The 16,546-nt window shown below is 37.2% G+C and overlaps 1 protein-coding gene across 1 annotated transcript in view; it reads left to right on the top strand.

The window, feature by feature from the left end:
• The first annotated feature begins 6,210 nt into the window (after positions 1-6,210).
• The window catches only part of ANKRD44 (ankyrin repeat domain 44), a 601,641-nt gene continuing 591,305 nt past the window's right edge, over positions 6,211-16,546 (top strand). The window contains exon 1 of the mRNA XM_053712853.1: positions 6,211-6,362. Within this exon, the coding sequence (XP_053568828.1) occupies positions 6,336-6,362 (27 nt within the window). The 5' untranslated portion in view covers positions 6,211-6,335. The remainder of the gene's footprint in view (positions 6,363-16,546) is intronic.

The following is a 16,546-nucleotide window of genomic DNA, read 5'->3' as shown; positions in this document are numbered from 1 at the left end:
AAATTAATTTTTCTCCATTTACCACCTTTTATCATGTGACAGACTTTAGCCAACCACAGACTAGTATATGTATTCCCTGTGAGCTTGTACACTCATAACACCAGCTAATAAAAATTATTTAAAAAAATATTGCACAAAAAAGTTATAAGGGCTCAAAGATATGAGATTTCAGGTGTAAGAAAACAAATGCAGGCAAATAGCTTTAACATAGACATACATAGATATACATGTCTAAAGATGTACGTACGTGTGTGTGTGTGTATATATATATATATATATATATATATATATATACATATATATATATAGCACACAGCGAAAGTCCAGCACTCACAAGCTCTCAGCTAAGATTAAAAGCAAAAATGGAAGAGTTAGTTACCGCATCTGGCCAAATGGGACAAGCCCAGGTACCACGTCAAGGTCCCTTCCAAAACCTGAGTCCCTAAACAGCCACACAATGCAAGCTCTCAATCCAACAAACTGGGAACAAGTGAAGGGTGCACAGGCTTATGTAATCACCCTAGACATATAAAAAAACACGGAAGGGGACTGCACTGTCAGAACGGACTGGGTACACATCCCATGACCCTGCAACATGCACAGCCCTGGGTGCACAATAGCACTCTCAGGAAGCTGCACTGTCCCCAAAGTCACAGGCAGTTAACCCCAGACAGGTCTGGGTGCAAGGCCCATAGGAAAAATTACAAAACAAATTAATACAGCACACAGAGAAAGTCCAGCACTCATTTACAAGCTCTCAGCTTAGATTAAAAGCAAAAATGGAAGAGTTAGTTACCGCATCTGGCCAGATGGAATAAGCCCAGGTACCACGTCAAGGTCTCTTCCAAAACCTGAGTCCCTAAACAGCCACACAATGCAAGCTCTTAATCCAACAAACTGGGAACAAGTGAAGGGTGCACAGGCTTATGTAATCACCCTAGACATATACAAAACACAGAAGGGGACTGCACTCTCAGACCGGACTGGGTACACATCCCATGACCCTGAAACATGCACAACCCTGGGTGCACAATAGCACTCTCAGGAAGCTGCACTGTTCCCAGAGTCACAGGCAGTTAACCCCAGACAGGACTGGGTGCAAGGCCCATAGGGAAAATTACAAGACAAATGAATACAGCACACAGAGAGTTTTGTGTGTGTATATATATGTGTACATATGTATTTATATGTGTATATATGAATTTACATATATATATATATATATATATATATATATATATATAAACACATAAATACATATAAAAAAATCAAATAAGTACAAAATTCACTTTGTACGGCTTTTTCAAGGAAGTGAGAGGAGAGGACGCACACCATCTCACTTCCTTGAAAAAGCTGTACGCTTACGGCGAAACGTATGTCGGAAACGTCACAGCCACACCCCTATGATCAGTCACCAGGACAGGTATCATGTGTATCACTAACCCAGCGGTTTCGGGCATAGCAATTCGGCACATTATCCGCTTCCATCCGAGAAGGGTGTTGTGATTTCGCACCCTCTTTGAAGTTTATGTGGACAGATACCCGAGTGATTTATGTAAGTGGGTCTATTTGTGGCTTTTTATACATTTTATATGCTTTTTAAATAAATGTTATTTACCCAAGCAGCAGCCTGCGATTGGTGTTATACTGGGTACCTGGCAGTATAAAACCAGGTGTGCGTCTACTCCAGAGCCTGGGTGGCTCTGAAAAGTGTGAGTGACCTTTTGGCGGGACCACAGTGTGAAATTATCACTGTTGAAACTTACTTCACTATGTTTTCTTGTTTTTGTTTGAATTGAGGCAAGAAACCACTCGAACCACTGAATTGGAAAATATCCTGTGAATCGCATATATCCTGTTATTTATATATATTTTTTGCCACTTTTTATTGTACCACATAAATACATATGTACACATATATAGAAGTGTATTAGGGCCCTTTGCAGTTAAGTAGATGAAAAAAACATATTTATGCAATATTCATATTTAATAAAGTGTTATACTGTGTATTTACTGTAAGTATTTCACATTCCAATGTTCTGCACATAGCATAATGTTATACGTATTTATAAATAGATAGTCCTATATATTTATATCTGTATATATCTTTACTTATATATAATAATAAATATACAATCACCAGCCACTTTATTAGGTACACCTTGCTAGTACCGGGCTGGACTCCCTTTTGCCTTCAGAACTGCCTTAATTCTTCATGGTATAGATTCAACAAGGTTTTGAAACATTCCTCAGAGATTTTGGTCCATATTGACATAATAGCATCACAAAGTTGCTGCAGATTTGTCAGCTGCACATCCATGATGCAAATCTCCCGTTCCACCACATTCCAAAGGTGCGCTATTGGATTGAGATCTGGTGACTGTGGAGGCCATTGGAGTAAAGTGAACTCATTGTCATGTTCAAGAAACCAGTTTGAGATGATATGAGCTTTGTGACATGGTGCATTATCCTGCTGGAAGTAGCCATCAGAAGATGGGTACATTGTAGTCATAAAGGGATGGACATGGTTAGCAACAATACTCAGGTAGGCTGTGACATTTAAACAATGCTTAATTGGTACTAAGGGGCCCAAAGTGTGCCAAGAAAATATCCCCCACACCATTACACCACCACCACCACCAGCCTAAACTGTTGATACAAGGCAGGATGGATCCATGCTTTCATGTTGTTTATGCCAACTTCTGACCCTACCATCTGAATGGTGCAGCTGAAATTGAGACTAATTAAATCAGGCAATGTTTTTCCAATCTTCTATTGTCCAGTTTTGGTAACCCTGTGTGAATTGTAGCTTCAGTTTCCTATTCTTAGCTGACAGGAGTGGCACCCGATGTGGTCTTCTGCTGCTGTAGCCCATCTGCTTCAAGGTTCGATGTGTTGTGCGTTCAGAGATGGTATTCTGCATACCTTGGTTGTAATGAGTGGTTATTTGAGTTACTGTTGCCTTTCTATTATCTCAAACCAATCTGCCCATTCTCCTCTGACATCAACAAGGTATTGTCATCCACACAACTGCCGCTCACTGGATATTTTCTTTTTATCTGACAATTCTCTGTAAACCTTAGAGAAAGTCCCAGTAGGTCAGCAGTTTTTGAAATACTCACACCAGCCCATCTGGCACCAACAACCATGCCACGTTCAAAGTCACTTAAATCCCCTTTCTTCCCCATTCTGATGCTCGGTTTGAACTTTAGCAAGTCGTCTTCACCACATCTAGATGCCTATATGCATTGAGTTGCTGCCATGTGATTGGCTAATTAGCAAATTGTGTTACCAAGCAATTTAACAGGTGTACCTAATAAAATGGCTGGTAGGCATGTTTAATTAATTGCAGCCAAATTTTGGCTGATTCTGAGATTCGGATCAATCCTCATTTATAATTGAGCAATTAGTTATTAACCTTTTCAGGTCACACATAAATACTGTAGATCAATAATTAAATGCTTCCAAAAAGCCACTAATAGAGCAGTGATTTATTTATTTCAGACATACCTTTTAATCCTATATAATAAAAGGCCAAGTGTGTTTGTCCGAAGCTGTCATGCACAGTAGACACTTAGAGAGACAGGGGGAGAGAGAGCTCAAAAGAGAGGGAGAGAGACAGCAAAAGAGAGGGGGAGGGAGAGCTCAAAAGAGGGGAGATAGAGAGAGGAAGAGAGACAGCAAAAGAGAGGGGGGAGGGAGAGCAAAAGAAAGGGGAGGGGATAGAGATCAAAAGAGGGGAGATAGAGAGAGCAAAAGAGAGGGAGAGAGACAGCAAAAGAGAGGGGGGAGAAAGTGGAGAGAGACAGCAAAAGAGAGGGGGAGAGCGCATAAGAGGGCAGAGATAGAGCGCAAAAGAGAGGAGAGAGAGAGCATAAGAGAGGGGGAGAGAGAGCGCAAAAGAGAGGGGGGAGAGACAGCAAAAGGGAGGGGGGAAAGAGAGCAAAAGAAAGGGGAGAGAGAGATCGCCAATGAGGAGGGAAAGAGAGCAAAATAAAGGTGAGAGAGAGCAAAAGAGGGGGGATAGAGAGAGGGGGGAGAGAGAGCAAGAGAGGGGGGATATAGAGAGCAAAAGAGAGTGGGGAGAGATAGAGCAAAAAAGAGGGGGAAGAGAGAGCAAGCAAAAAAGAGGGGGGAGAGAGAGAGCTAAAAAGAGGGGGGATAGAGAAAGCAAAAGAGGGGGATAGAGAGAGTAAAAGAGAGGGAGAGAGACAGCAAAAGAGAGGGGAGAGAGATAGCAAAATAGATGGGAGAGAGACAACAAAAGAGAAGGGGGGAGAGAGAGTGCAAAAGAGAATGGATGAGAGCAAAAGAGAGGGGGTGAAAGAGAGGTGAGAGAGAGCAAAAGAGAGGGGAGAGCGCAAAGAGAGGGGGAGAGAGAGTGCAAAAGAGAGGGAGGGAAAGAGAGGGGGAGAGAGAGAACAAAAGAGAGGGGGATAGAGAGAGAGCAAGGGGTGGAACCGCTGTACTGCAAAAATTGGCCAGTGTACAAGGGGTTTAGGACTAGTCAGGGAATAATCTGTTATATCCAAACACAAAATAAAAGATTAAGGACCAGTGATATCTGATTGTAAGCAGACAAATATAAACCACTGATAATGCATCCAAGCAGCCTTCTATAGCAGGGGTCGCCAACCCTTCGGACCTCAGGGACCACTAAACTCAGAATTTTGAATCCCGTGGACCACTAACATTATATATATATATATATATAGCACGGAAAAATTATTAAAATGAAAAATAATTAATATTTAATTAAAGAAAAAGAAGATGGAGGAGAGGAAGACACACAAGGAATTAGGAAAACTACTACAAAGAGACAGGTAAATGGAAGAAAATAAATGAAATATGATATTTTTTTTTAAGATTTTCTTTTTTTATATACTTTAATTCCATTATTTCAAGCCTAGATTATATCAACCTCTGCTGGCTTTATAATGGAAGCATCTTTCTCTGAACAGCCTGCCAGATGGGAGGAGTTAAAAATACAATCTAGCTATGCAAGTTGTGCAGTACTACACAACATGCATAGGGAGATTGTAATTTAACTCCTCCTCCGTTGGCTTTCACTGATAGCCAGCCAGGGGGTGAGACCATCAGAGGAGATTAATTCCTGCTTGATGGTGTCAAGGACCACCAACATCTTCTTGTGGACCACTGGTTGGCAACCGCTGTTCTATAGAGTACTTGTAACCTCCACCAAGCAGCTTCAAAGATGGCAGCATTTTCTCCTTCTACCATTTACCTCCACCCAGCACAGATGGCAGAAGATCTGAGAACTGATGCAACAAGAGCTAATTTTGACCTAGGCAAAATGCTCTGTGCCTAGGACAGCAGTATTTAGGGGGAGGAAGGGAGATTTCATGGGGTAGTTGTATGGCATGATGCCTTCCCTATACTCTAGGGTGCGCCAAAATACCCCCTCAGCACAAAAAATAAATACAATACATTTACTGGTTCGAAGAAACACGGGGCAGAAGTTGGGAATATTTAACCCCAAATATATTAATATAGCGCCCACTAACCTTATAATCAGGGAGAGTATAAAACATTTGCCATTCATCTTTAATATTTTAATTTTCTAACATAATTAAATGTATAAGTACAAATAAAGCAAACAAATAAAACACACAATTAAATACGAATATAGCCATGTAGACATGCTGCCTTGATGTTGCTAAACATTTGGCTGACGGTATGTTTGTGTACCAAGATATTTACATATTCACTTGGCTATTGCAATACATATTGCTGTAAAGCAGACGTTTAAAGAGCAGAGCAAAGTCATTCTAGACACCCCATCTTATCTCCTGAACGGACATAAATATGGAAAACGAAAGGTTGATTGCCTATGAAAGAGGGCAATTTGTTATATAGCTATGGATGTTTTTATAAATCATTGAAGCAAAGCCAGCTTGTCTTTGATTGATAAACTGGGGCAAACTGCGTGACAAGAACATCATGGTTTAACTAGAAAGAAACATTGCGACGATAACAAATGACAGGTCGCCATTCGTCTGATCCACCCGTGTAATCTAGCATCATGTAATATATCAGCAAGTCACTAGATGGCCATCACGCTTGTGAATGTGTAAGATGCTGTGAGATGTGAGGGATGCAGTATAAGATGTTTGGCCCTTGTGATGATGTCAGCAGCAGCTTGTTACTCGCTACTTCCTGTATCCAGCAGTGTAGGCAGAGAGGCAGCGCTGCTGGAGGAGCAGTGAGAAGCTTCTCCCTACAACAAGCTGCTGTGCTACGGCTGCCTTGTTATTATCCTCTCCTAAATCTGCCTGTCGTCACCGCATGTGAGCAAAACCCCTTCTGCTCCTGTCATGGCTGTCATGAAGCTCACAGACCAGGTAGGATAAAAAGTGTAAGACATTGTGGGGTTAAAATGATTACTATCCCTGTGCAGATATATGTAGTGAAGCTGCTAGTCACCATTATATGTAGCATCAAATACTGTAGAAAATAACTGCTTTTATTTTTACAGAGAACTGTTTTCTTTGTCATCTTGTGTTAAGAACAGATGAATTATTAAATAAAAATGTACAACTTTTAACATGGTTTTTGCTTCAGAAACAAATGCAAATTTAGAAGACGTTGTTTGTCAGAATAATTTAATCAGCTTAGTGCAATAGTGTAGAAGCTTAAAAAAAAAAAAAATCTGATGCAGGTTTTGTGCCAGTTGTGAGTATGAGATACAGTTGTGTCTCTAAGCATGTTGTCAAATGCCTGAGCGGAATAGGTTTATTTATGTGTATTTCTGTAGTCTTTTTGTGCAAAATAGTTCTTGCTTCAGTAAAGGTCATGTAACCAGAATATGCATATATCCTTTTTCATATCAAACGCCAGATCAAGTTCAGAAGCAGGCCTTTTATGTGGGTTTATATGATTTTGTGTTATGATTTATAATATAACACAATAATGTTATAGTTTGCAAACTTTTTTTTTTCCCCTAATAATTGTTGGTAAAATTAATGTATTCATAAAACATTGGTTGTTTTGATAACATAGTATACATTTTGTATTGTATACTTAAAAGTGAAAGATTAAGGGACACTGAACCCAAAATTTTTCTTTCATGATTCAGATAGAGCATGCAATTTTAAGCCACTTTCTAATTTATTCATATTATCAATTTTTCTTCGTTCTCTTGCTATCTTTATTTTAAAAAGAAGACATCTAAGCTTTTTTTTTATTCAGAACTCTGGACAGCACTTTTTTTATTGGTGGATGAGTTTATCCACCAATCAGCAAGAACAACCCAGGTTGATCACCAAAAATGGTCCGGCATCTAAACTTACTTTCTTGCATTTCAAATAAAGATACCAAGAGAATGAAGAAAATTTGATAATAGGAGTAAATTAGAAAGTTGCTTAAAATGTCATGCTCTATCTGAATCACGAAAGAAAAAATTTGGGTACAGTGTCCCTTTAAAGGACTTCAACGCAACCTGAATTGCCAGGACAAATACTTATATACATTATCTGTTATTTTTTAGTCTATATTATTAAGATATAAATAATCAAAATGAAACATTTGCTCTCTTAATCTGATGGTATTGATTTTTTTTTTATTACATTGTGATTACTCTATGGAAAATAAAACAAATTGGATAGACGTTCAGATAAAACAGAAGGATGCTGAATAAATATTTATTAATGAGCAATAGATATGATAATCTTTGTTCTTTGAAACATCAAACATGTCCAAACTAGAGGACACATTTCATATAGACCTCTAAAACAATGGTTCTTAAATGTCTGCCAACTGTGTGCCACTTGACAATGCAAATTTCTGGCGGCACAGCTGTTTGTGTGCTCTTCTGTTGAAAATTCTATAGTGTTGCTTTGAGTACCAGGGCCCAAACCCTGGGTCAGTGAATTAGGACCCTGGGATGCCAAGCGAATGGCTGATCTAGTTTTTTTTTATGAACATTACCGTCTTCACTTTATTTATTAATCTTAGGCCATTAGCATAACTTTAGGCACCGGAAATTGTTTCATTGTTTTTATCTTATTATAATAGAATAAATGAATCACATGATTGTTTGTAAGAATGTAAGAATGTTATTTCTTATATATTATTAAAGTTATTTTTATTTTGCCCCTTCTTTGGCACTCTTTTTGGAGCTAGGTTGCCCGTTTATTGTTGCTTATCTTTGTTTTTTTTGTTTACACTTTTTTTCAATTGCACTTTTAATTATTTTACTTTTATTTATAAATCTTTATATACTTTTTTTGTTATTTAATTATTTCTTATACTTTAGGTTATGTGCCTTGTTGTGGGTGATTGCAAACCCTAGCTATAGCCATTATGGGGGGAAAAAAAACAGCGAATATTACACTCACCACTTTTCATAAATTTATGAAAACTGTGAATATGTATGGGCATTTTAAATAAGAGATTAATATTAGAATCAGGCATTTCCAGACAACTTATTCACACAAATACAAGACTTGCAAATGATCATAAGTCATTTTGTTCGTACTAATGAAAAGTTGCGATTTTGTTGGCGCATAACCCTTTACAAATATTATAATATCATTCATAAGTTTTGTTTTGATGATATACATGAATTTCTTATTCTCACTTCAATTAATTTTGCCCTTAGTGTTGTCTGGCTGTGCAAGCTGCTTAGTTTACAGTGATCGTTATACTAGTGGTTAGCTGCTCATTAACAACTGCATGTACCCATAAAATTGTAATAGAAAGTCATGGATCTTTCAGGCTGCCAGCTTAGCTTTGAGGTGCAAAGCGTGAGTTACCTGCTATAGAAGCTCTAATTTGTATCCCATCTTCTAAAGTTGATCTGCTGGAGCGGAGCAAATGATGTCAGGATCCTGACAACAGCCTGTTAAAATACAGTTGGAAGACGGGAAACGAGCCTGGGAATATAAACTGACCTCATATGAAGCTGGTGAAAGTATTTGTACAAATACATTTGTATAAATAGGCAAAAGTGTGCTGTAATTTGGATGAAAATATTGTTTAATATCAAACTTTGAGGGCACAGCCCTGGCTCTCTCGCAGCACAACGTTCGGGAAGCACTACTCTAAAACATGTCACATGTGTTTATCAAGACATCGGATTTGTGTTTTCCTATCATAATGACTTGAAGTGTTTGTACAAGGAAAACGGCAGTTTTTATAAATGTAATTAAATATGTAAAGCCATTTATTTGTCTATACATGTTTCAGTTTCTAACATACTATATTATTGAATCTTCTTGCATTTCTTTACATCTTCTGTTAACTAGAAATCAAACAATGAAATAGTAAGTGATGGTGCTATTTATTTCTAGTCTAAAATGAGGAAATTCTACAAAGCAGCACAAATCTAGAGTACTACTTCACCAATAAAAAAACACAGTCTCTGGCACCTGGTATAGGGCATTCTTAGCACTGGCAGTAGATGAGGTGTGAAATGTCAGCATTTCTGCTCCTCCCTTGTCTGTGGTCCTCAGGCACCTCACAATGAGCACACTGAGTATTGATTACTGATGCAAAAAGAGGAGACCTCGGAAAATATCTGCTGTGTTTAGTCCAGTACTTAAAGGGACACTGTACCCAAAAATTTTCTTTCGTGATTCAGATTGAGCATGACATTTTAAGCAACTTTCTAATTTACTCCTTTTATCAAATTTTCTTCATTCCCTTGGTATCTTTATTTGAAATGCAAGAATGTAAGTTTAGATGCCGGCCCTTTTTGGTGAACAACCTGGGTTGTCCTTGCTGATTGGTGGATAAATTCATCCACCAATAAAAAAGTGCTGTACAGAGTACTGAAACCAATAAAAAGCTTAGATGCCTTCTTTTTCAAATAATAATAGCAAGTGAGCGAAGAAAAATTGATAATAGGAGTAAATTAGAAAGTTGCTTAAAATTGCATGCTCTTTCTGAATTACAAAATAAAAAATTTGGGTACACTGTCCCTTTAACAAATCTGTTGCAGGTGTAGTCAGCAACTTCTACGTATAGGGAAAGCTGTAATAAAATATTAACCTGTGTTAGGCTTCTTCGGCTCCTAATGGATTAAATCGGTATTTGTCATAGGAAGTTTCATAATTTTTTGGGTACCCTACTTTTATATTACTTTTTCCTAAAGAAGACTGAAGGCAGTACTGCCAGTCACAGAGTCCTAGGCCGTATCGCTATGCAGGACAGACTAACATTGAACCATAGCGCACATGTGCTCACATGCGCGACACTGTAGAACTGGCTTCTCTGAGTGTGCTCCTGTTCACACTAATGGCTACTGCAATATAGTATCTGTCAAAAACAGGCAATATTTGATTTAAATCATGCAAATACATAGCATTTGTGAGGGCCACATAAACTGGTCTTTCCTTAAGACTTTAAGGCCCTTTTGCCTGGCTGCTGCATGTACAAGAGGCAGCCAGGCAAAGTGATGTGACGCTCAATTACCTTCTTCTCCTGCCTTCCCTCCTCCTTCAACTTCATACTGCGCTGACACTTAGGTGACTAGTCCCAAAACCTGCAATGGTAAGGGGACAATAAAGGATTTTAATTAGTGATGTGTATTATTGAATATAAAGGGGTTACATCACTATTGTGTGTTACATAGTAATTTAACCACTTGATTGCCAGTGTGTATTCTGGCAGTTAAGGGGTTAATAAGTGCTGTGAAGATATATGTTCCAGGTAATTGAGGAGTTAAAATAGACATGAAAAAATAAATAAATTAATGAATCAGAGTATGTCATTTTAAACAATTTACTTCTGTTATCAATTTTGCTTTATTCTCTTGGTATACTTTCTTGAAGGAGCAGCAAAGCACTACTGGGAGCAAGCTGAGCACATCAGTAAGCCAATGATAAGAGGTATATATGTGCAGTCACCAATCAGGAACTAGCTCCCAGCTCCTGAAACTACCTTGTATGCTCTATCTGAATTGTGAAAGAAAATGTTTGGGTTTCATGTCCCTTTAAATTCTCCATATGTTTATAGAAATCAAGGGGTTAAAGCAGTGTTGCTTGTGTGTTACACACAGCAGTGATTTAACCTAAAGATTGCTTGCTTATGTTTCCGGTAATCATGGGGTTACATTTTGATGGATTTGTTTTACTGGGAATCAATGCATGAAATGCATTTTTTGGTGTTTGACAATCATTGGGGGTAAATTACTGCTTTTGTTTGTGTTAGTAAAAAATCAATACTTCTTGCTACTGGTAACCAAAGGGTTATTATGATTGCACTGGGTCATATTACATGTACTGGAAGGGATATGTTAAATATAATTATTTCCATTTCCCTTTATTTTACATTATCTGTTACACACTTGAAACAAGTGGCATTAGCTGCAGCCTCACCAGACCAGTATCCTCAGCAGTATCTGATGAATGTTGTGCTTCCGGTTTCAGCTGCTACTAGTGACTGCTGGCATAGCCACGCAATGCCTCCTCTGACCACTCCTAAGACCCTAATATAGAAGGGGCCGGTAGCACAGCTCTTATTGTGACTCTGCTATATTAGTTTTCATTGCTTTGGCATTTTTTTTATTTCTGTTAGTCACATTTTTTTCAGTTAAATGCAGAAATTAATAATTCATGGAATGGAAAAACTAAGCTGATTTCTAACATTCAAAGGGACAATGTACTCTAATATTTTATTCCCTTTTAATGTGTTCTAAATGATCCATTTTACCTACTGGAGTGTATTAATATTTTTACAAATAGCTCCTTCACTTTAATTTTCTCATTTGAAATAGCTGATTTAGCCTAGTATTGTATCCCCACCCATACTAAACCTTAATTACATATGTATTTATATATATATATATATATATATATATATATATATATATATATATATATATATATATATATATATATATATATATATATATATATATATATATATATGTGTATGTGTGTGTGTAAATATATATATATATATATATATGCACACACACACACACACATAGATATACACATATATATATATACATCTGTACACACACACACATATATATATATATATATATATATATATATATATATATATATATATATATATACACATACATACGTACATACACATATTTAGACATGGGAATGTATGCATATATATGGTGCCGCCCTTTTTTTCAAACATACCAAACCATATATCTTTGAGCCCTTATAACTTTTTAATTTTTTTTAAAAGAATTTTTATCAGACAGCATTTATATGACTGTAACTGTACTTTTACATGTATTTATGTTGTGTTTAATGCAACTTTTTTTTCCTCTATCCACCCTTTACGCAAGCTCTGAAGTCATGCTAACCTGATGAGCGTGAATCGGGATTGCACTCTCAAGTTCGCATTTACTTATCAGCTTGTAATATGTGCGCTCTTTCCGTTGTGCGCAAAAAGCTGATAAAGCCTGATATCGCTGACACGCTACAGTTAGCGTTCCACTCATAATCCAGCCCTGGTTTGGGTTGTGGTTTCACTTAGCAAAAACCATTTTTTCATATCCATAAATATACCTAAAGGAACAACTTATTACACAGATAAAAGAAGTGAGGGCGCTAGATGTAGCCGAAGATATCCGATTACTTGTTAGGTGTAAATCAAAAAAATCTAATTTATTAAAAGTTCTTAAGTAACTCTAATAATCTATAAAAAGAGGGACGTCTCCCTTAAGCGTTAGTAAATGGTTAAAAAGATTTTTCACAATGACAGGGTATCAATGTATATGTTAGAAGTATCAATTGTACAAAAAACAGTTATGCATGTTACATTAGTGCCCCATGGCAGGGAAACAAAGTGCCAGAAAGAGAGTATATATCGTATAATCGAATACTGGTTAAGCAGAGTCTTTGGGTTGCTGTATGCTCAGATCTGCTGTTATACCATACTCTTATGTTATTCTTGTGTATACCATCAATATTTTGTATATATGCACTGGATTAATGCCAATTTCAGCAGTATTCAGTTCTGGGAGAAAGGAAACCAAGAAAATTGCAATCTATAGAGCAGCTTAACCCCTTTTAGAAGGGGAGTTCCTTCAATACAGTCTCTGTATGGAGAAAAGGTACCTGTATTCCTGTTGTTTTCGTGTAGAACCAGGAGCATATGTGGTTGATTACTCACACAGAGGTCCGTTCCGTTACTCTCTCGAAGAAACTTTTCCACATGTGAGTTCCCCCCATGTGACCGATGGAGTCTGACGTCACAGGTGACACTCACAGGGCGGTATGGTTGATATTCACTGAACTCAGGCTTACACAGTGTATCAATGTGTGACAATGTATCCAAACTGTCAGCAATGGCCAATATCCATTCGCTCCTGCACTTAGTGCTGTGCACGCAGGAAAAGAGCCTTAGCAATGGTACTTGAGATATAGAAAATGGCTGAGTCTTTATAAGCTTAACCCGGGTTAAAAATTGTTAAAATATGTGACGCGTTTCACCCTTCTCAGGGTTTTATCAAGATACCTGTGGTATATCAGAAGCCTCCTTTTAAATGATCCTCTTGTGTGTTTATTGGTGGAAAGTTAATTGGTGGATTCCTGATTATCTAGATTAAAGGTGGTATTAGCACTTTCTAAGTTAAGGTGGTATACACATATTGTTAAATGATCTGCTTGCGTGTTAATACTAGAAAGTTCATTGATGTAATCCTAGTTGTTTCGAATTAAGGTGGTATTTGAGCTTTCTAAATTAAGGTGGTATACACACATTTTTGAATGGCACATTATAAGTTTCTGCCTATCTCAGATAACATACATAAGTTAGCATTTTAGAATAACACTCATGTCATAACAGAGATATTCAAATACAAGTAGAGAACAAAGGGTGCAAAAAACAGATATATATATAGTACCAACATTTTTTTTGGAATTAACCCTATTAAAACAGTGGAAAACAACTTTTTTTTATTATTCAAACAAAAAGGTGAAAGGGCTAACTCCGAGTTTAGACCCTTGGGAAATAGAGTGTCAAATTTGTAGATCAGCTCTGCCTCTTAAATAAGTAGTGTTTTTTTCTATATTCTCTCCTCTCCAGTTACCTTTGACCCTATGGATACCCCAATATAGAATATCTTTCAACATACAGTGATCTGAGATGTCATCGCAGAAAATGCAGCATGCCTGCAGAAAGAACAGAACTCATGCAGGAACTGGTAGACTTAGTTCTTTAACGTTGCAGCTCTACTCTACAAACAGCTGTGTTCTGGCCGCACTGTTTAAGTGTTCCAATGCATCAAGAGAAAGTGCTGTTTGAAGTTAACTGTCAAATATGCAGTAGCACTGTAAAGCAGCAGTGCATTGATTATGAACTGGCTTTTTTCAAACACTCCCCTAGGCTTTCCCAATCTGCAAAGATGTTTGTTCTGAATGTAAGACGTTCTTATGAGCATTGCACCTTTTTATCACTACATTTCTTTGTTAGACCAAGAGAAAAGGAAACAAATTTATTCAAGAGACATTTTATAATTTAGTTTGTCTGCAGCTAATTTACAATGCAATTTTCAAGTCTTTAGTTTACCAACACATTGCAATTGAACTGGTGCTTTAGTGTAACTGCCTAATTTAGAATTTTATTTAAAAATTGTCTGCAGAAAACTTATCACTAAAAAAATCTCATTGCAGAAAGTGGAAAAAAATTCTGCCTCTGGGTATCTTTGGTCCTTCCTTGGTGTACTTCTTTAAAATGTTTATATAAGTGTGTGTCCTCTTTATTGTTTTCTATGTGCCACAAGTGTTCTCTAACACGTTCTCTGAGACATATTTTGGTCTGTCCAATATAAAATAAGTCACAAGTGCATTTTAAAATATAAATGATATTTTTCTGTGTGCATCTGACTATTTCTTTAATGACATATTCTTCTTCAGAATTTATTTTTACATTCTTGATTTTCTAACTGTGTTTGCAAGCTGTGCAGGTATAGCAGGTATAGCATGGATAAATACCAGCTATTTTGTTCCCATCCAAATCTATTTGTGCTTTTGTTTTTACTTTTCTTCTTAACTTGCTAGGGGCCAGTATTGTTTTAAAATTTCTTGCCTTTTTAAACATAAAGTTAGGGTTTGGTGATAGTTTCTCTCCTATAATTGTATCTTCATTTAAAAGGTGCCAATATTTGTTTATGATCCTTTTTATAGTGCCATAGTCTGCACTATAATCGGTTATAAATGGGACCTTAATTATGTCTGTTTCCTCCTTAACTTTTGTTTTATATTTGAGAAGTGTTTCTTTTTTTCTCTTTGTACATTTTTGGCTTTTGTTATGGCCTTAAAAAGAGGATCATTTAAAAGGAGGCTTCTGACATACCACAGGTATCTTGATAAAGTCCTGAGAAGGGCGAAACGCGTCACATCTGTGGTATACAGCGTTGTGTGATAGCACAACTCTTTGATTTTTTTTTTTTTCTTTTAACAATTTTTAACCCGGGTTAAGCTTCTAAAGACTCAGCCATTCGCTATATCTCAAGTACCATTGCTAAGGCTCTTTTTCCTGCATGCACAACACTAAGTGCAACAGTGAATGGATATTGGCCATTGCTGACAGTTTGGATACATTGTTACACATTGATACACTGTGTAAGCCTGAATTCAGTGAACATCAACCATACCACCCTGTGAGTGTCACCCGTGACGTCAGACGCCATCGGTCACATGGGGTGAACTCACATGTGGAAAAGTTTCTTCGAGAGAGTAACTGAACGGACCTCTGTGTGAGTAATCAACCACATATGCTCCTGGTTCTACACAAAAACAACAGGAATACAGGTACCTTTTCTCCATACAGAGGCTGTATTGAAAAAAATAATCCCCTTCTAAAAGGTGTTAAGCTGCTCTATAGATATCCGTTTTCTTGGTTTCCTTTCTCCCAGAACTGAATAGTGCTGAAATTGGCATTAATCCAGTGCAAATATACGAAATATTGATGGTATACACAAGAATAACATAAGAGTATGGTATAACAGCAGATCTGAGCATACAGCAGAACAAAGACTCTGCTTAACCAGTATTCGATTATACGATATATACTCTCTTTCTGGCACTTTGTTTCCCTGCCATGGGGCGCTAATGTAACATGCATAACTGTTTTTTGTACAATTGATACTTCTAACCCCAGAGGCAGAACTTTTCTTCACTTTCTGCGATGAGATTTTTTTAGTGCTATTTTTTTCTGCAGGTCATTGTTAAATAAAATTTAATTTTAAATTAGGCAGTTACACTAAAGCACCAGTTACATTGCAATGTGTTGATTAGAATTTAGTGTAGTAGTTGAAAATTGCATTGCAAATTAGCTGCATACAATTTTTTTTTTTTTTTAATTCTCTTGAATAAATTTGTTTCCTTTTCTCTTAGTCTAACATAGAAATGCAGCAATAAAAAAGATGCAATGGTCATACGAACGTCTTACATTCAGAATAAATAGCATTGCAGGCTGATAAAGGCTAGGGGGCGCGTTTAAAAAAAAATTCTGAGAGCCAGTCAATAATCAGTGCGCTGCTCTGGATGCACTGTGTGAAGGAAAACTTGCACAGTGCAGCCAGAGCACTGCTCTGTTTGAAGAGAAC

The sequence above is a fragment of the Bombina bombina genome, chromosome 1 (assembly GCF_027579735.1).
Source record: "Bombina bombina isolate aBomBom1 chromosome 1, aBomBom1.pri, whole genome shotgun sequence".
NCBI lineage: Eukaryota > Metazoa > Chordata > Amphibia > Anura > Bombinatoridae > Bombina > Bombina bombina.
Note: the sequence above shows the minus strand (reverse complement) of the source record. Positions and strands in the feature narration are given on the sequence as shown.